Below are 25,950 nucleotides of genomic sequence, written 5' to 3'. Positions count from 1 at the left end.
AACTTACATTTATAGTGTGGAGGCCAGGTTTCAGCATTGCCGTCAGACGCACCAATTGCGGCAGAAACAATGGACGCACTTCCAATTTAACGGCACGCACAGTTGTCAAAAACATTTTAATCAAACACTGTGAACAACCAAACACAAAGAGAAACACACAAAAATAAATATCATTGGACAAAGCAGACTTCCATTTTCGCCTACATTTAATGAGTCCTGTATGTTGGTGAAGTACTTTTGGCGACTCATCAATGTGGCGGCAACAATGGGCAATTCAATGTCTAGCTTGGCCAACATCTTGGCTTCGCGTATCAGCAGCGGTATAGTGGGATGCAGGTTAACGAATAATCGGTCGCCTTGCAGGGCCAAGAGAGGCTGTAAGAGGCATGCATCGGCTACGCTAACCTAAAGATTTGATAAACACAAAGATAATTTACGCCCAAAAATTAAGACCCTAGTAATGTACATCCTGATCCAGCCATATAGATACGATCTCTTCCTCATACTCCCTTAGCATTCCGGTTACATTGTTGTAGCGATTTTCTAGATCTTTCGTCAAAGGTAGACCACTTAGCACCTGGTGCTCCAGTACAGCGTCCATCAGTTCTTTCATGTGCGCATCCAAAGCGCGACTCCAACGAATACGACCTGCGATCGGTGGAAAATTTCGACAGACGGGCGGGTCGTCACGTTGTTTTTTGAACATCTTATTCACCCGGTCCACTTCTTTATCCACATACTTGATGATGCGCACATATTTTTCATCCATCTTACTGAGCGGTATCTTCTCACTGACCCTCTCAAAGCGAGTTAAGAAGCGAATGCATTGCGGTGTCTCCCACACGGTGTCGAAATTTGTCTCGATAAGAGTGGCGATGGTGTCTTTCAATGAGTCGGTTTTGTTCATGAAGCGTTCGAAATCGTCATTGAATTCCCCGTTGCGGTGATCCAAGTAATCGTATTTCTTCGACAAGATCTCCTTCTTGGCCTCTTCAAAGTGGTTACTGGCATCTTGGAGTGTTTCCGCTAATAGTAGACCCTCCAAACGGCGCTCGAATAGATGGTTGTAATCATCGATTAGATTAAACATGGAAATGATTTTCGACAGGCGATCACAAAATGTATCAAACTTTCCAAAAACGAAATTTTCCGAGAAACCGAACGGTGTTTGATTGGGTAAAAATGGTTGCTCTCTAACGGTGTAGTAGGTCTCGTGGTATATGTGGTTTAGCTTGATGCAATTGCCTAACTTTGTGCGAATAACATTGCGATCTTGAGACCAAATTGTCTCCTTACTACGGCAAGTGATGTAGGACTTGCAGGTTTCTATCATTTGATTGGTGATCTAAGCGAAAACAGGAATAGAACAAAGTATTAAAATTATTTAAATTAGTTTAAAAATACAAGGACAACTTGATAATCCGACTACAATATAATCGAAATTACTACATTAATACGTACATACGAACCACAATAAGAACCAGTAGATGGCGATTTCTTCCAGTGACTTCCGCTCGGATATCCAAGAACCGGAGTGATTGGAAAATACCCAAACCCAGAAAACATATACGCGTACATATCCTTGTGGGCAGCTGATTAAGTTAAGTGACATTTCGACCAGTTTTGGTTACTTTTCTTTTGTTTATTTAATGTTTATATATTTTTTTTTTTTATAAAAATCTAGCACAACATAAACCCACATTTCAAACTTCGTACAAAGTTTATATAAATTAAACAAACTTTAACAATTACACCCAGAAATTTTAAACTTTTTATTAAAATTTCAGCAAAAAAATATGTTAAAAATCAACGCGCTTTTTTAGCGTTTTAAAATCTGCACTTTAAGCCACTAAAATTTAATGAGCTATAAAACTGGATACCTAAAATATTTCTAAACAAATTTTTTCTAAAAAGTTTAAAACTTTTGGGTGGGTGTTTAATTTTTATAAATTTTGTACGAAGTTTGAAATGTGAATTTACATATATGTTGCTGGTTATGTAATGTGCTAAACTTTTGTTAAAAAAATTATGAACATTAAATAAACAAAAGCAAAATAACCAAAACTGGTCAAAATGTCACTTAACTTAATCACCTGACCACAAGTGTACGTACATATGTATGTATCTACTCCAAGAACTAGTTCATTACGCACGTAAGTACATATATATGTACATATATATGTATGTATGTATAGCGATGCAAAATTTAACGAATTTCTAAATTTACTTGGAATTGAAAACGCTGCACAGTGGTCCAATATGCAAAGCTAGGGTACTTTATTAAATTTTTCGTTTGTAATTTTTTAATAAAATTTTTATCAAATATGCAAGAATATTGTCTACTTAAGAGTAAATACAACTTTGTTTGAAAACATTTGGCTACATATAAGCATAACGGTATCCAAAAAGTCAAGGAGCCAGAAAGTGAAAATGAAACTATGCGTGCAACGAAAAATTAGTATTTTTAAAGCTCAATAACCTGTTGAAAAAAAACTTGGGTTGTTTTAAATTCATTTCTTTCTCAGTCATTATTTTAAGTTAGAAAAATCAATATCGAACATTGCGATATTTTAGTAACAACTGAAAGTTATTAACTCGAAATTGATATTTACAATAATTTTCAGACGAAAAATAAGAATACGGAAATTTTTGGAAAATGAGCGTAGCTCACTTATGAGTACATGTGTATATCGTGGTAACCGCTCCACCAATTTCTCCCAGACTCGGCGCAATTTCTTAATAAAAAAATAACAGACGGCTGCATCGTCCGGCTATTCTGTTTTGCTTTGTTTTTAGTTTTCGTCCCAATAAAACCTAAAAAAGAATTTATTTCACACAACGTCTTTAAGGCAGCTTTTCTGAATTTTCGGAAGTTGAGGGTTTCATCGGGACTGTCGGAAAAGGGCTTTCGTGCCGTCCCGGTGGTAAATTTGTAAAGGCTTGCCCAATACCGCCCATTCTGGCTATTTCGAAATCTATGCCGTAAGTGCCACGGAGCCCGATATGCCTCGACCATCTCTTCTAGTATGAATTTAAGAACGTGAATAAACATTTGACTTTAACTCATCCACATTTATGCAAGCTTAAACACATGTGTATGTATGTACATTAGGGTGGTCCGCAAAAAAAGCAAAGTTGGAATTTTAACGCCCCAACTCCGAGGATTGCTTTATATAGGAAAAATTTTTCCCGTTTTTTTCCAAATCAAAAAATATTTACAGGTCGCTCAAAGCGCTCATAGTTTTCTCTGTAGTTTATATCGGGGCGAAAATTTGCAGAAACGGTATAGAATTCTTAAAAATCAATATTTTTTAACGCAGACTTCCAACAATTATACCCAATTGTTTATATAACCATTTTTTTTATTATTAACTATTTCTTATATGTGCATATGTATGTAGGTCCCCCAAAACCCACAAAAATGCCAGAATCGTTAAAAAATGTTCACAAAAATATGCAATTGGGTATTATTATTGGAACTCTCCTGAAGAGAAACATGATTTTCCGTTCGAAAAATATTAGGGTCATTCCTCTAATCGCGTAAAGGCCTCGTAACGATGTAAACCTCGCAAACTTACTTACTTTTGTATGGAAAATCGGCTTATTTACAAGGTTTACGCGGTTACGTGCCATTTACGCGTTTCCATGAATACCCATATTGATTTTCAAGAATTCTATACCATTTCCCCGAAAATTTCTTTTTCCCCATATAAAATACCCGAAAAACTTTGAACGTGTTGAGCGACCTCTACATAGACATTTTTTGATTTCGAAATAAAAAACAGGGGAATATTTTTTCGATATAAAACAATCCTCGGAGAAGAGAGCATTAAAATTCGGACTAAACATTCTCACATGCATTTTTGTTAGACCACCCTAATGCACATACATACATACATATGTATAAATTCTACAGTAAGTTAGATGCTACCTTATCAGAAAAACTCATCATTTCTTTCTATTTCGAATTAGCATAAAAACTTGGGAGTTTGGTAAGAATACATTGTAAAGCTTGTATTTTGTTATAGAACTTCTTGTTTATCTACACAAGCACCCTGGTCATACTACACATTTAAATAAATACATATGTACATAGTATAATATGCAGCTAATAGAAATCAATTTCAAATACGGAATTAAGAAAAGGTAAGAAACGTGCATACTGGCATCACCGCTGCCACACTATCTTTATTAGTGTACCTACATGTGTGTGCGCACAAGACGAACCCAATCAGACTGTAGTCGCTTCACTTTGACTACTAGCCCAGCCAACTAGCCACAGGTGAGTGTGAGAGAGAGATAACTGCACTTAATATAGCAACTACATATGCATGTATGTACGTGTGATAGCTTCGTGGCTTTTGTACTTCATCGCTGAGTTTGTTATTTTGTTGTCGTTCTGTGAACATTCGACAACAGCTCGAAGTGTGTTGGAGGTGTAATTTTTGTTGGGGAAAACGGTTAGATAAGAAGAGCAGCGATATCAGTTCTGTGTTTTTCATAGTAAAAAACATACTTTTGGTTTATCATAGAAATAAATATTTGTTAACAATGCAAGATGTGGATAAAGAAGGTGAGTAAGTAGATTCAAAAAATTGTTATTATTCTCTTGAAGCGCATATCTATACATATATTCAATCATATCTAAGTTCTGTGCATATGTACTTCATACATACATATGAACATACATACATATGTATCTGTATCAATTTTACAACAAAATAATCGCTTCATGCGCAGTTGTTAGCAAGCAACTCGAAAACAATAAAACAACTTTTTGCAATACAACAACTGTTCCCACATTTGCCCGGCACGTGCATACATATATTCTATATATGTACATATGTATGTATGTGCAACTTAAATATTTGTACGTGCATACATATTTAGTATATGTAAATGTGTGTACCTACATGTGCATGTATGCAAGTATTCGGTGCTATGTTTTATAAACTAAAAAGAAATGCAAACAGATTAGTTATCAATTGTTAATTCGTATATACATTGTTGCTACATTGTTGTTATTGTTCTCATCACCGCACAACACATAGATACATATGTACATATGTATGTATTTGATATACTATGTAGGTATGTTTATTGATTGCATTTATTCAAGTAACTTAATAAATTTTTAATTTTTGTACAAACTTTGAAATGTGACTTTATGTCATACAGCCATAAAGCCCGGTTATGCAAGACTTACAATTGACTTGACGTAGGTAGAAACTTAGAAACGATTACTCTGCAGGCCATCTATTACTTTTTCCCTTTCTTTTGATTCTCAGCCTTTGCATTTTTACACTCAAAATTGTAATTTTTTAATTTGTTTGGGTTAAAAACTTATCAAAAAATATCAATTGAGATAAATGTTGTTACGCGTATCAAATCGTGATTGTTGTTATTTTATTTTCTATCTTTATTTGAAAGTTTGATTTTGGATTGCCAGATGAATTGCATTTACATGTACAAAAGATTATATTTGTGTGGCATATTTGGAGGAATTTTATTGAAAATAAGTGAAAATGTGATATGGCAGCATAAATTTCTCACGGCATTCGCTTCACTTAGAAACTTAACTTAGAAATCAAAAATCTAGATTTCACCATGATAAAAATATAGTAAGGTAGAACCGCTGAGAGTCACTTTTAAAATTCTTGACGTTTCCAAACAATTTAATTTTTAAATTTACTCACAAACTCACACACACATTTTCATTTTCAATCTCAAGCAACAACAATTTCGAACAATTTCAATTTTTTATTTTCACTTTTATATGATTTTAAAATGTTGGCAAACTTCAAAAAAAAATCATGGCCGACAAATTGAGAGAACGGTTCTACCTTGCTATATTTTTATCATGCATATGTATAGATTTTCAAGTCAAGTCCAAGGGCCGTTTTCTCGACTGCCTGTTAAAAGTTGACGGCCGGTCTCCTTTATCGACTTTTTAACGATTGCCGGTTATTTATAAGCAAGTGAGCGAAAAATTTTACAGGCATTTTTTTTAGCAGGCAGTCTAGAAGTCTTGCATAACCGACCGTATAGTCAAAATTATTTACGCAAAGCCCTCCCTTTTTGTTGCCTTTAAACTGTTTTAGAAAATGTCTTCATACAATTGCAAGCGAAAAATTTAAGATATTAACCATATATGTATTTCAATTTAAAAATAACATTTGAATATTCGTTGTAAGTCGTCTAAAGTATTTATTTACACACTTTTTGACGTCAAAAGTATTTACACAGCATATAGAAAGTAATGATTATCTTTTCACGGTGGTAAATTTCGACGGCTATTTGATACTCTTGGTGTAAAGAGGCGCTCAATTTGTAAATCTGTAAATTGCAATGTTAATGTAATTTAGATTTCCTAAAAAGAATGTAAACAAATCCGTGATTAAATCTTTGTGGCATTTTAGCAAACGTGGAAAAATTATGTAATTACACAGAAAGTAATTTTGACTATGGCTGTATAATGGGCCGTATGAGTAAAAATTAAGCAATGCTTTTTCTAGCGATTTTAGTACTTTTACTTAAATTTCTTTGAATAAATCGAGCTATAATTTTACACACAATTGATAAACAAATAAAAATAGCCAAAATTGGTCAAACTGACACATACCTATTTTTCACATACATATCAGTATGTAATAATAATAATAATAGATTGCCGGTTATTTGTATGAGAAGCTGGAAAGGCAGGAATACACTCGGAGGTTTTCCATTGCCTGCCCAAAGGCGACCGCTATTAGAAAAAAAAAGCCCAGGCCCTGCGGAGTGGTAGCGTGCACTGCTAACCAATACACCACAGCGGCCGCCCAAGTATCCGTATGTACATGACACATTCCAATCTGCCCTCTCTACGATAATTCCAAGAGGTGGCGCACCCGTTTATTTTTCCCATAGGAAACTAGCTATATAATTACATTATATTCAGCTGAGCTGAGATGTGATCAGATTCTTTAAACTTCTCAAAATTAAGTCGCCTAAAATTTAGGCAGCTGATGACCACCTCGGGAGTTCCTCGGCAGTGTCGATAAAAACCGAGCCGAGAATTATAAATGCTAGATTTGCGAAATTTGTAAAAATATCTTAAAACTCAAACGTTTTCGAAGTTGTCGCAGCTAGCCGCAACCCGTTTCTTTAAATAGAACGTTCAGCATGCGCAACTTTATCGGACAGAATAGCTTATAGTCCCGCGCCTACCCATAGTATACAGTCACTGCGTCAAAGCCGATTATGAATGCCTAAAATTTAACACTTTCGACGGCTTTTTTGGATTTGGAGTCATTGTGCGGTGGTTTTCAGAGCTCAACGGAAGAAACAGGAGAGATAACCTCAAGGATAGCCTGGCTCGCCAATTCATTAGCCATGCAGCTTCCGGCAAATCCCCTGAGAAAGAGTTAGTCATAAGTCCCGGTGAGCAAAACGACATCCGCATGTCTAGGATTAATGGCACACCAATTCCTTATTAGAAACTTTCCTCTGACAATGATCTGCCACGTCAGATTTGGATGTCTGAAAATAAATTTTCTATCGCCATAAACAAATAAACGTTTTACCTTTGGTTGATGAAGTTACAGTTAAATTATCATTTAAACACAAAAGATGTGAAATGACTTTGACCACTTTTAAAATAAAGAAAGACGAATTCTCTTCTTATGAGGAACACTTGGAGGATACCGTTATGAATTTATTACCCAACGCAAAAGGTCTGACAGAAGAAAAAGCTTCGCATAAAAACCATCTACCGTTCAGAGGCGATTTAAAAGCTTAAGCAGACGGCAGCGTTGATCCGGATTAACTCGGACTTAATCCGGATCAACTGCAGTTAATTCCCGAGTTGATCCGGATCAACGCTGCCGTCTGTTTATGCTTTAAGACTATAAATCCCTCCATTTGTGTAAGGACACCAAGACGCGTACCACAATTGGGGAAATTCGACTAAGCATGTAGCAAAATGTCCTAAAAATGAGTTCAAGATGCCCTCCTATTTCTCGCTGTTATCTAATTCAAAGAATTAACGGACGATCGGAGACATGCTTTGCTTCAACTTTCTTCTCTTCAGCCAACTTAATAGCACTTGTAAGCGACTGCAGATCTCCTTTGGCGTTTTTGATATTTTCTTACCCATTTTAGAATGTCTTCATTTATGTGAAAAAGTTCACTTAATTTGCCTAGTTAAAAAATATGTACATATGTATGTTCTTGCATATGAAAGCTTCAATCAACTTTTTTTATCGTTTATAGCGAAACCCCATTTGGGAGAGGCGCTTAGCTTGCTGTCCTCATGGAACCTACAAAACCTCTGCACTAAATTTAAAGGTAATGACTTAGAATATGACGATAATGTAATACAGAATTTGTGATTTTATTCATGATAAAACCTGCAGAACAAGAGGTTTGCACTGTGGCATTCCAATATTTGACGGATGAGGACATCTGTGAACTAATACCGAAAATTGGACCCCGTGCAATATTTCGATCACATCTTTTGGCTTGGCGACAACAGCAAGTAATCAAGAAGGACGATCACGTTATTTTACTAAACAGCGATCAAGTGGATACAACAGTTGCCATCAAAGACGAACTTCCAGAAATAACTCTAGAAGATGAGCACGCGAGTAATCTGTATGACGACCCTACAAAAGAGAGCGAAGTGTACGAAGATAGTGACTCCAAAACTGCATCGATGATGAGCGATGCGAAATATGATGACTCGCCAATTGAAAAGGCGTCTACTTCGAAAAGACACTTGGTAGGTAGACGAAAATAATCTCACAGACTTACAGAACTACGTATGTATATATGTATATTAGGGCGGGTCGAAAAACACAACACGTTTGATAGGAAAATTGTATAGGTCTTAAAAGATGCTATTTTAATCCCTTATTCTAGAAAACAAATTCCGATTATCTGCGACAATATCTTCAGTCTGCGGAAACAGCTTGAAAATTTTAAAATAAGAGTGGGAATACCAATTTTTAAAATTTTTACAACGAAGTTCTTTCCTATCACAAAATCATAAAAAAAAAATTGGGCAAATTCAAAGCAAGTTAAATAAATATTTTAATCAATTAATAATGCGAAGTATGAAATAAAGATTAGGTACTTGATTAAAATATTGATTTTACTTACTTTTAATTTTCCCAATTCCAAATTTTAAAAATTGGTATTCCCACTCTTACTTAAATTTTTCAAGCTCATTCCGCAGACTGAAGATACTACTGTCCAGAGAAACGGGATTTACTTTCTTAAAATAGCACCTTTTAAGACCTATACAATTTTCTAATCAAATATATTGTTTCTTTCGACCTGCCCTAATGTATGTATGTATTATATATGAACATGTGTATGCACTTTTTCAGGATGTCAAATCTGTGCTTCAAAGCTGTTATGAAGGTATGAATGCCATTGAATACTATGAAGAGAACAAATGTCTCGACATGCACCACCGCAAGAAAGTGGTTAAGATAATTATTTCTGCGGCGCTGGACAAGCGAATGGACATGTCTGTACATGATTTCCACAGCATGAACAAGCAGCTGTTGCAGCTATTCCCAAACGAGAGCGATGTAAGTACGTAGGTATGTACATATATATGTACATATGCTAACATATACATATGTATGTGTGTACATAGCTGTTGAGTGAAACTGTATTAAGTTTCTTACAAGCATTCGTTTTTCCGCAGGATACTTTTTATATGCCACGTTTGGGTCATATCCGGGCACGAGGTATGCTTTACAACAAATATGTCAACCTCGCCCGCACACTGCGAAAAGACGGACTCTTGGAGTACAGAAGGCATTGGACAAATAAACGACGATGAATCAGCGGAAGGATGTAGTTTTTAAAAAATTATCGAGGGGCTATCAATAAACTTATATGTAAATATATGATTCAAATAAATTTAATAACTTAAAATTATTTCAAGCTATTCCAATAGATTAATTACAGTACTAGTTAGTTTTCAATGAAAATAAAATATAAAACACGAACCTTAACCATAAGTGATGAGGTTCTCTCGGAAGTGTTGTAAAATTGAGAAACACTGTAGATGAGTCGCACAGTTTGGAGTAAGCTGAGTATCGATTGTTTCATGCATACCTTTTGAATAAAAGTAAGAAGAAGAATCATTTCATAAAACTTTATTGAATAAAAAATATTTGGTTGTAAAAAAGGTATGTATTTAGCAATGCTCCCATATGAGTGTTTCCATAAAAATTTAAACCGAAAATGCAAGTATGTAAAAGGGCTCAAGCGGCTTTATAGCTTTAAATTTCGTATTCAGATGGCGAAAAAGGTTATGAAAACGCGAAACGGTGGAGAGAAGAACTGAAACAAATAATTTTTAAGCAAAAAATAAAACCGACTTCAAATCTCGTATAATAATTTAGGAGTACCGTTAATTTTTTCATGATCCAATGATCGGATCTAATCCATATTAGTATGGGTTCACTTCAACCGACTTCAAATCTCGTATAAAAATTTAGGAGTACCGTTAATTTTTTCATGATCCGGTGATGGGATCTAATCCAGATTAGTATGGGACTACTTCTGAGACACTACCTTTCCGATGCAAAAAGAATTCGGTTGACGTGGTCCAAAGTTATGCACTAACAAAATAAAAGTAAAAATATTCTGGCGAATTGATAACCTCCTCCTTTTTTTGAAGTCGGTTAAAAATTAAATTATCTATGTGGGATATTCTTATTGAACGTAAACTCCATCCTGCCCGGTTTTCTTTAACTTGAATTTTTTTTTTAAATATGTAAAATTCATTAACAAAAAAAAAAGATTTCCAATGTCGAGTGGCAAAATAACGCTAGTGTTAATTTCAAGGTCATTTCGTGGTCAACATGTTATTTTTTTACTGGTAACCCTCTTTTTATCTCGAATTCAGAAAGAGCGGAAAATTATGCGTTGGGATAACATATCTTATAAGAGCCATTATTTTTTAAGTCGGACGGATTTCGGACGAATTTTTTTCTTCTTTTTGTTCTTCGGAGATATGATCTGTCAAAGTTTGCATTTTTTCGTGATTCTGACTAATCATGTACTTTTTAAGATCGTTATATCTGGGGTTCTGCTGATCGTAGAGACTTCATCTTAACGTCATTTTAAATCTAAGAAACATTTAACATTTCTATATATAAGATGGTACTTTTTCAAAAAAATCTGAAAAAATATAGTACATTTCAAATATATATAGTATTTTTTTTCAAGAAAAAGTAAAAATGCTTTTTATGTGTACATCTTTTTTCTTTCTTATGCATTTCCTCTATAAAAAATATATTTCTTTGAAAGTATCATATGCTTTATCGCTATCAATATATAAATTAATGTAAATCCAAAGTTAATTTTTTAATAGTGAGATATTCGCTTAATCTCTCTCATCTCACCATTTCAAAATCTTAATAGAAAAAACTCTTTCTGTGGATGCCGAAGTTGCAGGAATAGAGAATTCGGTAAATCTTTCTAAGTATTTTTAAAAATTATGATATTTTTGATCTGTGCACCCTTTGTTTTAAAGTATATTTATTTTAGTCATAATATTTCAATATAAATGTCATCCTTTTTAAAACATTTCTTTCTTACAAATTACTGAAATATATTTATATTTATAATTGAAGAAATTAAGTATTTTTGCATACAATATATTTGTTCCAACAGTATATATAGTACGCAGACCCAAAAAATAGTACAATACTATATATTATAGTACGGTTGGCAACCCTAGGGAGAGGTAACGTACAAAAAGAATACCACATGTATTACTTGAAAAAATATTGTGGGGGAAAAGTCTGTCACGTCCTTTATCACATTTTAGTTCAAAATTAAACCAAGAACGAAATGCTTCTGATTAAAAATGAATTGGTTCCGTTATTTGACTTTATTTCAAGAAGGGAAAATTTCACCGGATTCACAGAGTTTTGCTTATTTTTACATGTAGTCTGAAGCCACTTCTGTTTTCTCTCGTCCGTTATGACCTCCTTTTCATCGATTTTCGCGACACCGGGGTATGATTTATTTAACTCTTAAGTCGTACGAATGTTACGTCCGACATCATGGAAACACCCATATGTATGTTTATATGTATAAAACATATACATAGCACCTTATGCACTAAAATAAGGACCTTCAAAATTTTAAAATAATTTTGGGAGTCGCTACCAAGGTGTGAAAAAATTGGAATTAAACTTGCAATTGCTCTAAATTGGTATTGATAATTCATTATTAGATTACAATAACTATCCAATTATAATATTTTCAAACGCCGGTAGTGACCCCTAAAGATTATTTTTAAATTTTTTAATTTTCGTGGATGTATTTCTTTTATTGGAAAATTTATGTTCCTATTTTATTAACCAAAAATGGATACTGCACGACACCTACCGGATCGTCCAAATACAAAGAGTGGCAGCAAGTTTCCATAGCCTGAATGAATTTCGAATTATCACGCGCCTCATTATAGCAAAATGTTATCTTTCGATCGGTCTCTTTCCACACGCGCATAACCCGCGATCCAGCCAAAAAGAGGCAGTGCAACGTATATTGCACCTCACGGTCCTGCAAATGTGCCAACAGTTGCGAAAATAACGCACCACGCTTCTTCCAGTACTCCAACTCATCCTGCGGGCCGCTCGAGTCATTCTCCTTGCGTAACTGTTCACTTTCACCTAGTATCTTCATGATACCCTTTATCCAGTTATTTACACGCTCTTCCAGCTGCCCACAAAACTCCTGATTCTTTGCCATATCCTTGACCTCCTCAACGTGTTCGATCTTCTCAAACATATCACATTTATCGTCGAATATATTCACATGATCGCACACTTGCTCACAAACACGCAGAGCACTGCAGAAGGACCTTAGGCCCGGCAGCAATTGTCCTTTTATCAGACCGCAGCTAACATCCTCTTCATCGCCTTCCAAGCTGGGAAAAGCCAATGCCTGCATGAAGACATATTCGACGATGCGCTCAATCGAGGTGACCAGACCGACGTTTTTGGCATCAATAACACCGCAGTATCTGAGTGGGAACATAAGAATCGGATCCATAATAGATACAAAAAAAAAATATATATAATAACCAATCACAACATTTGGGGGTGAGAGAATCATTTGAGAAAGTGCGATATGATTGCAGAGTGAAGCCCAAGTATATATGTACATATGTATGTATGTACGTATGAGCGGTTTAATTTAAACCAACCTCCCCAATTTTTACAAATTCAAAGAAACTTTTGTTAAACCTATGGGACCTACATATGTAGTAACATTCATTGCTTAAAATATATTTTAATTGATTCTCACAAAACACACACAAATTTTGTTTTTGCTCTAATGCTACTACCGGTTTGATATGCCTTGCAAGCATGAATCATTCAAGAACTAAAAGTCTAGTTAGTCTAGACTTAACTTACGTGTGGACGATACGCCAACTCAGCCAGAAGCGAAAATATTTTGTTTTTGTATTTTCATTTTCAGCTGATGGTCACTTTGCCGCCTATAAGTACGGTCCGTACCAAAGTTTCATAAAAATTGTAAGCTTTTTAATTAGATTTCTTAGAAAAATTCTGAGTATGCAATTTCGTAACCCATTCTGTTCAAAGTGCAAAATTTAAGTAGCTAGGTCCTACCGTTGATATTTGGTAAATATTTGTTTGGGGAAGGTATTGCTCATTTTCTCCATACAAAAAAAAAATTTTGAACACAATAGGTATGGAAGAAAATTCGCGAACAAAAAATTGCCAAAAATCAACGCTAGGTCGAAGCTTCTTCCAACTTGCACTTTATTATATTAAAATTTAATGGGCTACAAAATTGCATACTCAAAAAAATTCTAGAAAATCTGATTAAAATGTTTCAAATTGTGATGAATATTTATTAAAATTCGCGGAATGCCAAGATTTTGTCAAGTTAGTCCTATTTCTCTCTCTTTTATCTCTTCTTCTTATATCTAAGTATCGATATCTAAAAGCTCAAACAGTCAACGACGTAGCGTAGACGTAGGTTGACGCAGACACGATCTAGCTTATGGGATTCGCGTGTTAACGAAAAGTCACCACCGCATGGCGGTGACGTTGCCGTTGCTTCTCTCTCTCTCTATCAATAGTAAATTTATATGCTGCTACGTACGTCAACCTACGTTTACACTATGTCGTTGACAAACTGAGCTTTAAATATAAATGGATAAGGGCTGATGCCTAGAACTTCCGGTAAGCAAATATCTGTTTGGCACAAATGTCAATGCCGCGAATCATTTTTAATGGTAGCCAAATTTCTTTAAAAAAGGGCTAAAACAGAGCTAAAAAAATCGTTGTGGCTAAAAATAGTAGCTAAAATTTTGTACTTACATATACCCAGCAAACACTGAGGTTAGTTATCGATTAGAGAATGATTGGAGAACAATCCAATCTCAAACAAAAAGGGGCATATATAGTTCTCGACTCGAGATAATATTAATTCTCTAATCGAATTCTAATGTTGATCTCTAATGGGATTCGAACGTGAATTTCAAACTGCTCTTTCTTTGTTTCTCTAACGCTAGAGACTGTGTTTGCTGGCTACACGCAAACATTTTCAATAAGTAATGGTATAGAAAAACAATGACCTCTGGAAAAAAGCTAATATTTTATCGAATCAAAAACCTTTTTGTATAAAAGGGCTCCATCAAGTGATTGTACCATCAGGCTCGAATCATATAACTTACCAGCATGCTGGTACAATATTTCTTTCTTTACAAATGAGGTCGAGGAAATAATTTCTACCATAATAATTCTACCATAATTTTTCCACCATTTTGTTAAACATTGTTTTTTTTTTCTAATTCGCAACTGCAATATCGTGAACTTAATCTTCCACAAACACGGCTTTGACTCGTATAGAGCAAGAAATTTCCGCCAAAATACTTTTTACTTACACCCCTATTCTGAAACTCTTTCGTTGCCCCTTATGGAGAAATTTTAGTTTAGTTATTTGTACAATGATTTTCGGTTGTTGTGTCCAAACGCATAACCCGAATTCAAAAACTTTAACATACACGTGTAATCAATGGATTCACATTTTATTTAAGATATGTAAATGTTTCAAATTTCCTACCACTAACTTATTAATAAACTCGGTTTGCACTATGCACTTTTTTGCAAATTTTGACGTGGGCTCTGCGCAAAAATACTGTGGACGGCGTAGCCGGAGTGATATGCACAAGAAATGTTGTATGTAGAAAGGAGAATTATACTTAGTAAGGCCGAAGGCAGAAGCAATCGAACAGGTGGTGGGCCTAACAAAGTGCATAGTTTCAATGGCTTGGAAGAAGCTGTTATTGTATTAACTGGATTGAGAACCAGAGCTTCAGGCATAGGAGGAGCTCTGGCTTGTGGTTCCACAATTCAACCAGAAGCTGACATAGATGCGCCCATGGTTGCTACGCTTGACAGCTCCGCATACCTTTGTGAATCCATTGCCATAGCGCCCTCTTACTCTGCTGCTATAATTGCAAATGCATCAGAATCCATAATTTTCCTCAAAATATGTAAAATTAACCAAAGAACATACAATACATATATGTATATATATCAGTCTTTTTTAGTTTAAAAATTAATCTCTTACATTCTTAAAAAAAAAATTAGATCAAATTAAGCATATATAACTTTTTCATGCCAAGTATGAATCAATTCTCCAAAGGGCTAAAAAAGGGCTAGGGGTAATTCTAAATTTATGTAACCAAAAAAAGTATGTGGTAGCTAAATCAAGCACTCAAAGGGCTCAAACGGCAACACTGGTTACGGGGTTTTGCAGAACGACGATACGCGGTTTTGTACTTTAAACGGCGATATGTATGTATGTGCAATGAAAATACTCAGCATACATACATATAGTAATTGGCTGTTATAAGCGTGCAGTAAATCGTGCTAGTTCAGGACTAGCGCAGAACTAGCTCTTTAAGAGGCGGTACTGGTTCTCGATCTATCCCAACGCAATGCTTTCAACTGTCTCTTTTTACATGGCGATGTCCTACTAAGTGGAAATTGCCCCCCTCTGCAGAACTTTCGAACTAGTTCTAAACTGGTTCCATTTTGGACAGTTCTGGGACAGTAAGTTTTTCTATGAGAAAAAATTTTAAAACTCGATTATTAGATTATTTTTCTATTCTAAACTGGTTCCATTTTAGACAGATCTGCGACAATAAGTTTTTTATTAAAAAAAAAATTCTGATTATTCGATTTTTTTTATTTATTTCATTTTTTCTGTTCTTTTACAGATTGCATTTTATTTCTTTTTTATTATTCTTTTATTTTCTTTATATTAAATTTGATCATTTTCTCTTCAATTTTAAAACGGCACTCAACAATTTAAATTTATTAAATCTGAAAATCACAACTGCCTCCACCGCGATTTGAACTCGCGACCAACGGTGTTCGAGTCGGAGGTCTTCCCGCTGAGCTATTTTAGTATTGTACGAGAATTGAGAATTTGTGCATTTACTTCTCAACAGAGCGCAACTAACACACCGATAGTTTCAACTGTCCCTCTCTGCAGCCGTTTTGCACTAGTTCAGAGATGGTTCTGAAATGTGTAGGGCGGAACTAGCGCTTTAAGAGACTGTCTCTAAATTTTACTGCAGGGAAGCGTGCAGGGCTCTCGTATGTACGTACGTACGTACATTTTAACCCAAAAACTCACAAAGGCTATTAAATAGGCTGTGGATTATTTATAAGCCCGGATAGTCAAGCATGACCTTTGAGAGGACTTAATGTAGAAAACATAAAAGTAAATATTTACTTTGTGTTTGTTTAAACCTCCTACGAAAAGACTCCAAAAATACGCCCTTCATATATGTAAACACATACATATGTACTTAAGTTCATATGAGATTGTACAAGCGAAAAGCTAATCGAACTTACAGATCCTTTTGGAAGCCTTCTTCGGGCAATTGTTTTGAAGTGTTTACGCGAAATATGTAAATGCAAATCCCGGTGAAAGCACAACTCCATCCATCTGTGAGAAACAATTTCTTTGGTTTTGACGGCGCAGATCCGCTAGGCGAGGAACCTTTTAGACGAAAGAGATACATTCAATGGAAGATAATTGCTGTTTAATGCTGCACGAATGTGTGGATATGCATACATATTTATATGTACAGTGGCGGTTGAAAGTGGATGAATGGTGTTCCGTATTTAATATTTACAATGTTTTTCAAGCAATAATTTTTTTTTTATTTTTTTATAAAAATATGGTTCATGCTTTAACAAAAACCATATAAATCACACTTTTAAACTTTATACAGATTTTGGCTTTTTAACCAGACTTTTTTAGTTTTTTGGGTATGCAGTTAACAGGATTATAAAATTTTAGCGAAATTAGTTCAAGTTTTGAGCGGCTAAAAATTGCATTGATATTTAACAATTTTGTTTGAAAAAAAGCCGTTAGCAAAAAACTGCATACCCAAAAATTTTAAAAATGCTGGCTAAAACGTAATAAAGTGTGATATATATGGTTTTTGTTAAAACATAAACACATTTTTACAAAAAAAAAAAAAAATTAAAAAAATTTAGTTTGAAAAACATTGTAAATATTAAAAACGAAACACCATTCACCCATTTTTGACCGCCACTGTATATATGTATATATATCGTCAATGTTTTTTGCAAAACCACCCATCGACTAATTGCAAAAACGCCTTTCTTACGGCACTAAAACTTTAAAGGAGAGCGAAAAAACAGGTTTTCTTTGAAGGCATTGCCTTCATAGGCGGTATTTTCTCCAGCTATAATTTTTCAGATCTGTAGTTTCAATAACGATTATACGATGCCTGGAGTTCAGGGTTACCAAATCTCATTTTTGCCACAATGGCGATTTAGGCGGTTTTGCGACTGATCGGTGGGTGGTTTTGCAAAAACATCGACGATATATTTACTTGCAGGTATTTGTGATTTTAGATGTGTATAAAGATGTACATGCATATTGGTGAAAATTTTCAGAAAGGATGTACCCTGCGGAGTCTTTGAGCTACTCGATGCGATGCCACTCCGTGATGGTCCTGGTTTGTTGGGATCCTGCACAGCTTGCGGTTCGGGCTCATCGACTTCTTGATAAAACCATAGAAGTTTGTTTTTCATGTTGGGCAAAAAAAGTTGATTGATTTCATCCAACTGCCGGGAAGAGGGTGCTTTAGATTTGAAGTTTCACGTGTATGTACGTATGTATGTATGTATGAATTAAATGTGCATCAGAAGGGATAGTTTTTGAAACCAACTACTTATATTAAAAACTAACTAGAAATTTAATAAGAAAAACCCGCGGTAAGAATACACGTTCCAAATAATATTTTTATCCGCAACTTGATCTCTTCAGAGAAAAAGTATCTCATCATCCGGATCGATCATGATCGGAAACTAATACTTATCTTCTTCGTTTATTTACCAAAAAAAAGTCCTCTTACATATACATATGTATATGTATGTACATTAGACTGCATCACTCTCCATAAAAAAAAGAACCGGTACTATTTTTCCATTGGAATTATAAAATCTACTATATTTTAAGACGTCCACCAAAATATTTCGGAAAATATATTAAGATTTAAGTGAGCTGGACCGATTTGAAAATACCTCCAAAAATAGAGTTTTTTATGAACAAAAATAGTTTCTTAAAGACTTTTTTTGAAAAATTCCCCTCAAATGACAAAACGGTTTAAGCTTAAAGTATTTGCATAAAAATATTTAAAAAAATATTTAAAAAAATATTTGAACGGAATCGTAATGATGAGATTTTTGATGCTGTTTTTTAACTTTTTTCAAAGATTGGTTTAGGAAAAACGTGAAAAACTGAACCTAAACTCTTCCGATTTAGACTTGTGAGGCATCGTTGGAAAGGTATTTTCTCACCCTTTTTATTTCTTTGCTAATAAATTCATTCAAAGGATCGAGGAGAAAGGTAGGATGAACGAACGTCATTCAAAGTTGAATTAAGATATGTTGGTATTCGAAAAAACAAGATGGGACCCGAATGACGTTTTTTTGGCCAGAAATAAAACCAGTGTGAAAATACTTTTATACTGAGATCCCATAAGTCTACATCAGAACATTTTTGGCCCGGTTATTCAAGTTTTTCGTAAGCCAATCTTTGAAAAAAGTAAACAAAACAGCATCAAAAATCTCATTCTTACGGTTCCGTTGAAAAGCTTTTAAATATTTTTATGCAGATTTTTTAAGCTTAATCTAATTTGTCATCTGAGGGGACTTTTTTCAAAAAGTTCTTTAAGAAACTATTTTTATTCATAAAAAACTTCATTTTTGGAGGTATTTTCATACTGGTCCAGCTCGCTTAAATCTTAATATTTTTCCGAAATATTTTGGTGGACGTCTTAAAATATAATCAATTTTGTAATCCCGGCGGAAAAACCGCAACTTTTTTTGGTGATACAGTCTAATGTACATACATACATGGATATGTGGTATCGGAAACTTTCTAAATATTTACCACTTTTCTTAGTTCGTTACCCACCATATCTCCCTCGAATATGTAATCCATAAGTTGATGCCTTGGCAACTGCGTTGCGTCGATGAGCAGTTGGAAAGTGAACTCCAAACGGGGGTCCATCTCCCCACGTCGAGCTTTGCGTTCGCATTCTTCACGTCGCCGCTGCGCTTCGTCGGCGTCGGTAGTCATTTTTTTTTTTTCAAAAACGATTCCGTTTGTGTGGATTAATAATGAAATTTTTATTTTTCATGCGTTTTTTTTTCATGCACCGGCCACGCAATGAAACAAACTCAATTTAAATAAAATGTAAATTTCAGTAGGATGAGTTTGCATATTTTGCACCAAAAGTTTTTTTAATTTTTTGGTTTTGTTTTTGCACCATCGAGGATAACAATGAAAAGCCACAAAATTCAAAAATACCAAAATGTATTAGTTTACAAAATTCAAAAATAATTTCAAAATGCTGCAAAAATTATAGATATATGTATATGCATATATGTATGTATATCTACATATATTGCTGAATATGAATTAATGTGCACATATTATAATTGTGTGTTTTGTAAAATATGGTAAAAAATTGGAAATTACGCTATGAAAAAATTTCAGGGAAGCTGTTGAGGGCTAACTCAAAAATTAAAACCAGTTTGTGGTAAGTAAATTCGTAGTGATTTACTTCTAGTTTGGTTGAGCCCTCAAGTGATTGTTCCACTGCGTAATCAAAAAAAAAAAAAACAACGTAAGAAAAAATTGTTATCCAACACTCAAAATACAAAATAAAATGTTTGAAATTTCTGAAAACTTTTACCAGACCAAAATTCTTAAACTTCAGGGGCTAACCCCCGATTGAGGTGGATAAAAATATTTTTTATGCAAATCGAAAAATCCAATAAGCATAAAATAATTGGAAAAGAAAGGTATTCTGTAAAGAAAAGAGTTTAATATAAAGTTTTTTTTATTGACTCGGTGGTGTATACATACATACACTAGGCGACAAATGAAAGTGGGCACCTTTTTCTAATCTATTATTCACAATTATTTTCATGAAAAATTTATTGCATTAATTTAAATCAAAGTTTCACACTTTACGTATATAAAGCTCACGAAAACTAGTAATAACCGCCGAAATTCGGGTGAATGCAGTAAAGAAATAGGTACTTACTAATATTAAGGATTTGAATTTATGTAAAAAGTAAAGCGTGATATTCATGAATATACTTTAGTATTTAGCTCAAGAATTATTTAAAGAACTTCATGAAAGACAAGAATTAATCTTGTATTTATTGCTAGAGACCTGATAACTCAAAATAATTTTTAAGATTTTCAAGGGCTACTCAAAGCATCGCACAGTGGGCCATGAGAAAACAGTATTTTTTAAGGTATAGTCCAACCCTTCACAATATCAGTGCAAGGGTTTTATTGGTCGTAGTCTCAGAAGCAAAAACCACTGAAAATTGGCGCCGTTTCATGGTGAAAGGCATTTGGTATTACACTTTTATACTAAAGCTTTCTTAACCCTTTCAGTGCAAAAATTCAACCACAGGTTCTAAAAATTTTTAAATATGTCTACCTGCTAATTTGGATAGTTAATTGTATCAAACAATTTTTCAAGCTTTGAGTTTTACCGTCACTCAGAGTCTTTTAAATTTTTCAGTGATATCCTAGGTGTCCGAAAAAGAAAGTGATCTCAGCTATTTTTATATTTTGCCTTCGCGAAATATATTTCAAAACTATGAATAATACGAATCCATCCGAATCACAATTCCACGGAAAATGTGTTAATATTTTTCATAGACTATCGACTATTCTGCCACGTTTTACTTTTGTGACAAACACGGTCAACCGCAACTGCAGCTTGCACTTTAATTTGATATATATGTAGCTCAATTCTTTCACTGCTGCAGATCGCCCTAACCTGTGTAACACGCATTTCAATTTGATATATTACTCAATTCGTTAGCTACTCCAGATCGCCCTAACTAAGTCGTATCACTGAGCAATTGTATATGGATTAAAAAAATTTTAACCAATATTTTCCACTTTTCATTAAAAATTTCTAGAATATTGAGTATGCAGTTGTGTAGCCCATTCAATTTTAGTCTAATGAAAATGCAAGTTTCAAGCGTCTAAAAAATCCCCTTAATTTTTGAGGATTTTTTCTTGGTGACGGATTTTTGCACTTTTCCCATATAAGCATGAATTTCTTATGAAATATGTATATATATTGCGAGATACCGTTAGCAACAAAATTTCACAAAAACCAGCTTTTGTAAATTGTACTTGTTAAATAAATAAAAAAGGCAAAAGTAGTATCGAAAAAATATTATATTAGAACAAGGTGTACACTTTCATTTGTCGCCTAGTGTACATATTTACTTGCGTACATTTACTAGAAAATTAATATTTAACTGGACCTGAATTTCCACTGACTATAAGAATATTCGGAAGAAATTACATACCTTTAGAAGTTCAAAGAAAATTTAAATTCACTTATGATTACTTTAATCATAAATTCACTTATGATTACTTTAATCATAAATTTCAAACACATGTACAGTACTGTCAACAGAGACAAAGCAAAGTTGGCACATCCATTCTTATGTAACCCGGTTACATAATCAACCAGAGAATGTTTAATGTTGGCTTTTTTTATTTTTGTTTTCACCTCAAACCCTCAAGTCAAAGTAACTGTACTAATTAATTTATGCAATTTAAAAGCCAACGTTTACAATATTTTAAACAATTTAGACAAAAATTTCATTTGAATTTCACCTGCAACGCATCGCCTCCCTCCTCTTCGTCCTCAGAGCTGCTGTCGCCTCGAATGGCGGCCGCATGTTCAGCAAATTGCGCTCGAGTATTTTTATGTACGAACATTCTGCAGTCGCTGCGGTGGGCATTTGCCGCTCAAAATTCAAAAATGCACGCACGCACGCACACTGCGAACTTTCTAATTAGGTACTTATAATTATTGTTTTTTTTTTTGTTTTGTAAGGACTGATGTGAATATTATAGTTACTGCGTTATTTCAGAAAGGCTGTTCGAACGAAAATGCCAGCTCGTTTTCTTCAATGCTTTGCGTTAGCTGCGCAGCGAATGCCGATACATCGATCAAACGGTCCTGCGTCCATAGGAATTTCAAACAACCGAAGGACATGTACGCCAGCGAGAAATCCGATTGAATGAAGTACTTAAATTAATTACAACCNGCAACCGAAGGACATTTTACGCCAGCGAGAAATCCGATTGAATGAAGTACTTAAATTAATTACAACCAATGCTATTTTGGCTAATAAAATGCTGGTTCGCAGGTTCTAAGATTCACATTAGAAATTATAAATATTATTATTTCGAGATTCTGAACAAACAAATAATTTTCTTTAAGAGGATTGAACAGAAAGTAGCAGCAAGAACTAATGCCGATGCATGCATAATCCATTTGCTCCACGTTCACTAAAAAATTTCGCACAGGGCATATTTTGGATGTTTATTATTTATGTTGTTGCTCTGGANCTAAACTCAAAATTTTCGCACAGGGCATATTTTGGATGTTTATTATTTATGTTGTTGCTCTGGAAACTTAATAAAACAAAAAAATGCATTTGGCGATTCACTCATTTTTCTAAGTGTTTGGCCGAGGTTGAACCTTTTAAGGACAGAAATACATGAGTTTGCCTGTCGACTGGCGACCGCTTTAGAGTGCATTCTTTGTTGTTGTTGATTGGACCACGAAGCGATCCTAGGTACCACCGGCTGCTAGTGCGCATCTCTAACTACTACGCCACGGCAGCTGCCCCATGCACACAAATCAAACAACTCTCGCCGCTAGCAAATGACTTCTTTTTTATACGGAACCATGNCCAAAAACAAACAACTCTCGCCGCTAGCAAATGACTTCTTTTTTATACGGAACCATGTATGTAAATAAAAAAAGCTTTAAAAACGTTAATAGCGGCAATATCAACGAATGTCCAGTTTTAGGTCCTATAAGGTATAAACCATTCGAAAAGGGATCCCTTATGAATGGACATAGTGCATAACCTCTGACAACTGTTTGAACTTCAACCTTCAGCAGAGCGCAAACGATCTAATTGATTAAAAGGCAAATTTTTTACTGTAATTGCAATTCCGTTAGAATTTGCTTGAAATTTGAAGTATTCCAACTTGTTTGCTTCATCTACATATTTATCGTATATGTGTATGTATGTATTAGTACGCAAACATGGTTTTTGTCGTACACTTTTTAGGTACTTATTCTGCCCCGGCCGCTGTGGTGTAGTGGTAAGCAGTGCACGCTTCCACTCCGCAGCGCCTGGGTTCAAGCCCTGGTTAAAACAACATCGGAAAAAAATGTAGAAAAAAAAGTTTTTTCTTAACAGCGGTCGCCCCTCCGAGTGTATTTTTGCCATGAAAAACAGCTTCTCATAAAAAAACAATCGCCGTTCGGAGTCGGCGTAAAACTGTGTGTGACAACATCAAGGCGCACGCCACAAATCGGAGGAGAAGCTCGGCCAAACACTAACACATGTGTAAGCGCCAATCTATTATTATTATTCTTCCCCGATTTTCATGCAGCCCTATAAGACCCGTTTTTACAGTGGAGAGTTAATAAGTAATATTTCTACTTGATTCACTTCGCGTTTTATTTTCTTTGAAGATTACTTTTGAAGATTATTTGAAGATTATTTACTTTTTGTTGGTAATTTTCCTCTTTATATAGCTTAAGTTTTTCACTTGATAATTAAAAATACTCTATCTCTATCTCTATCACTTTTTACGTATCTGCACGTCGGTTAGAGATGAGCTGGAAAATGATGTTGGATATCAACTTGAGAACTACGAATATCTACAAGGTTGGAGAAATATTTGTTTGCTGTTGGGAACTTACATTTGACAGTTGACTATCAATTTTCAATACAAAGTTAGCAACACGGTGATCCAACCAACTTTAAATGGCTCGGGAAAGCACCAGTGAAATCGCAACAGGACTCGATTCAGAATGAAAAAATATCGGATGTATTAAATTTTCAGGTTAATCCGGAGAGCCGTTTTGCAAAAAAAAAAACAAAATAACGCAAAAAGTAAAAACTATGTTGTTATAGCCGAAAGGAACCGATATAGTTATGGATATCTGTGGACATTTGACTAAACCACTTAAATAGGTCTGTCTTTCATGGACATACAAAAGAGCATATGTCGAAAAATCATATTTTACCGTCAAAGAGAAAAATGTTGTAGTTCTAAAGAAATGTCAAATTATTTTATCGCTATTCAAAACCGTTAAAAATGTTTCTAGACTTAATTTGTTTTGTCAAATGTCCACAGATACGTTTACATACTATATACGCAAAAATTCTCTGAATAAAGACGGAAAACAGTACAGACATGTCTGTTTGTTCGTCTTATTCCCTGCAATTTCAAAAATTGGTAATTAAATTAAAGAAAACAACTTTTTTAATAAAGTCCAGTGTTATGATTTTAATAAAATAATAATAATTCAAATTAATTGTTTGAAGAACGAACTTTGCAAATATAACCTGCTGTGCCGCTTTGATAAAACATTTCGTTATTTATTTGAAGTTAGTTATGGAAATTTGATATTTGTGAGTCGATAAAGAAATCACTGAAAGAATTGATTGCTTCCGATGCAGCGGTTAACATCGCGCATCCCTAATCCACGTTAGGTTGGTATTGAAAATGGGCAAAAGCGAACAGGAACTACGCCCACCTTCCATATATATCCGATATTCCCGTTCATCGGCGCGCGCTACCAGCTTAACTCGCCCTTGACGCCATCCGGACTGGTACAGGGCCGGGGTAGTTCTAGAGTATCCCTTTATATACCATGCATAAACCCATCAGGACGGACTTCCAGTTGTCCGTGGTTATGTGGCCGTCCGGATGCCCCTTGTTCAACACCGCCAGCATGAGGTGTTGTTTGGCGGCTTCACTGAACGGCTTCGTGTTGGATACGACCATCGACGGACGGTTAAATGGGGAGGAATCCCTATACATCTTGGACGCACTCGAGGTGTCGTCCTGAGATCGCTGTCTCTTGGAGGTAAGGATTTTCCCGAGTGGGTGGTTATTCCTTCCCGCCTTTCCCGGAGGATCGCTTGTCGCTGGCAGCGAAGACTCCCATGGCCCACTTGAGAGAAGCTTTCTGCTCCTCTGTCAGTTGGTCATGCGGGAAGACCCCCAGCCTTATGATTACCGTAGGGGCTGCCCTTCGGTCACGCTGGGTCAGAGTCGAAATCTTAGTTGCTGCTTTGGAGCAGCCGGGGTGCAGATCGAGGTCATTTGCCCCGGTCTTCGAAGAGGGGCCTTCCGCAGCTTTCCCGCCGGCTTCGACTTTCCCTCATGGGGTATAGTACCACCGGCATCCCTGGAGGTTCGCTTTCCCCCTGGGGGTTTAGCCTTCCAGCTTCTGGGGAAGCCCGAAGCTGCTTGGGCCGTTCA

The 25,950-nt window shown here is 35.2% G+C and overlaps 2 protein-coding genes across 3 annotated transcripts in view; one reads left to right on the top strand and one right to left on the bottom strand.

The window, feature by feature from the left end:
- The window catches only part of LOC108371659 (dynein heavy chain 5, axonemal-like), a 32,050-nt gene that overhangs the window by 1,196 nt on the left and 4,904 nt on the right, over positions 1-25,950 (bottom strand). The window contains exons 2-8 of the mRNA XM_017627261.1: positions 18,002-18,161; positions 16,914-17,061; positions 12,400-13,036; positions 10,003-10,110; positions 467-1,345; positions 205-405; positions 8-127 (exon numbers count right to left, since the gene is read on the bottom strand). Of these exons, the coding sequence (XP_017482750.1) occupies positions 8-127; positions 205-405; positions 467-1,345; positions 10,003-10,110; positions 12,400-13,036; positions 16,914-17,061; positions 18,002-18,128 (2,220 nt within the window). The 5' untranslated portion in view covers positions 18,129-18,161. The remainder of the gene's footprint in view (positions 1-7; positions 128-204; positions 406-466; positions 1,346-10,002; positions 10,111-12,399; positions 13,037-16,913; positions 17,062-18,001; positions 18,162-25,950) is intronic.
- On the top strand, positions 4,363-9,954 carry LOC108371662 (uncharacterized). Of its 2 annotated transcripts, none has more exons than XM_017627269.1 (5): positions 4,363-4,577; positions 8,251-8,325; positions 8,394-8,758; positions 9,369-9,575; positions 9,695-9,954. In XM_017627269.1, the coding sequence occupies exons 1-5, from the start codon at positions 4,559-4,561 to the stop codon at positions 9,830-9,832; spliced, it is 804 nt and encodes a 267-aa protein (XP_017482758.1). In that variant the 5' UTR covers positions 4,363-4,558; the 3' UTR covers positions 9,833-9,954. The 2 variants fall into 2 exon arrangements, with proteins under 2 accessions (XP_017482758.1, XP_017482757.1); XM_017627268.1 differs by having other exon boundaries at positions 4,364-4,573.

The sequence above is a fragment of the Rhagoletis zephyria genome, unplaced genomic scaffold (assembly GCF_001687245.7).
Source record: "Rhagoletis zephyria isolate East Lansing unplaced genomic scaffold, Rhagoletis_zephyria_1.1 Rzeph_scaffold_05131, whole genome shotgun sequence".
Taxonomy (NCBI): Eukaryota; Metazoa; Arthropoda; class Insecta; order Diptera; family Tephritidae; genus Rhagoletis; species Rhagoletis zephyria.
This window is presented reverse-complemented; position numbering and strand designations above follow the sequence as displayed.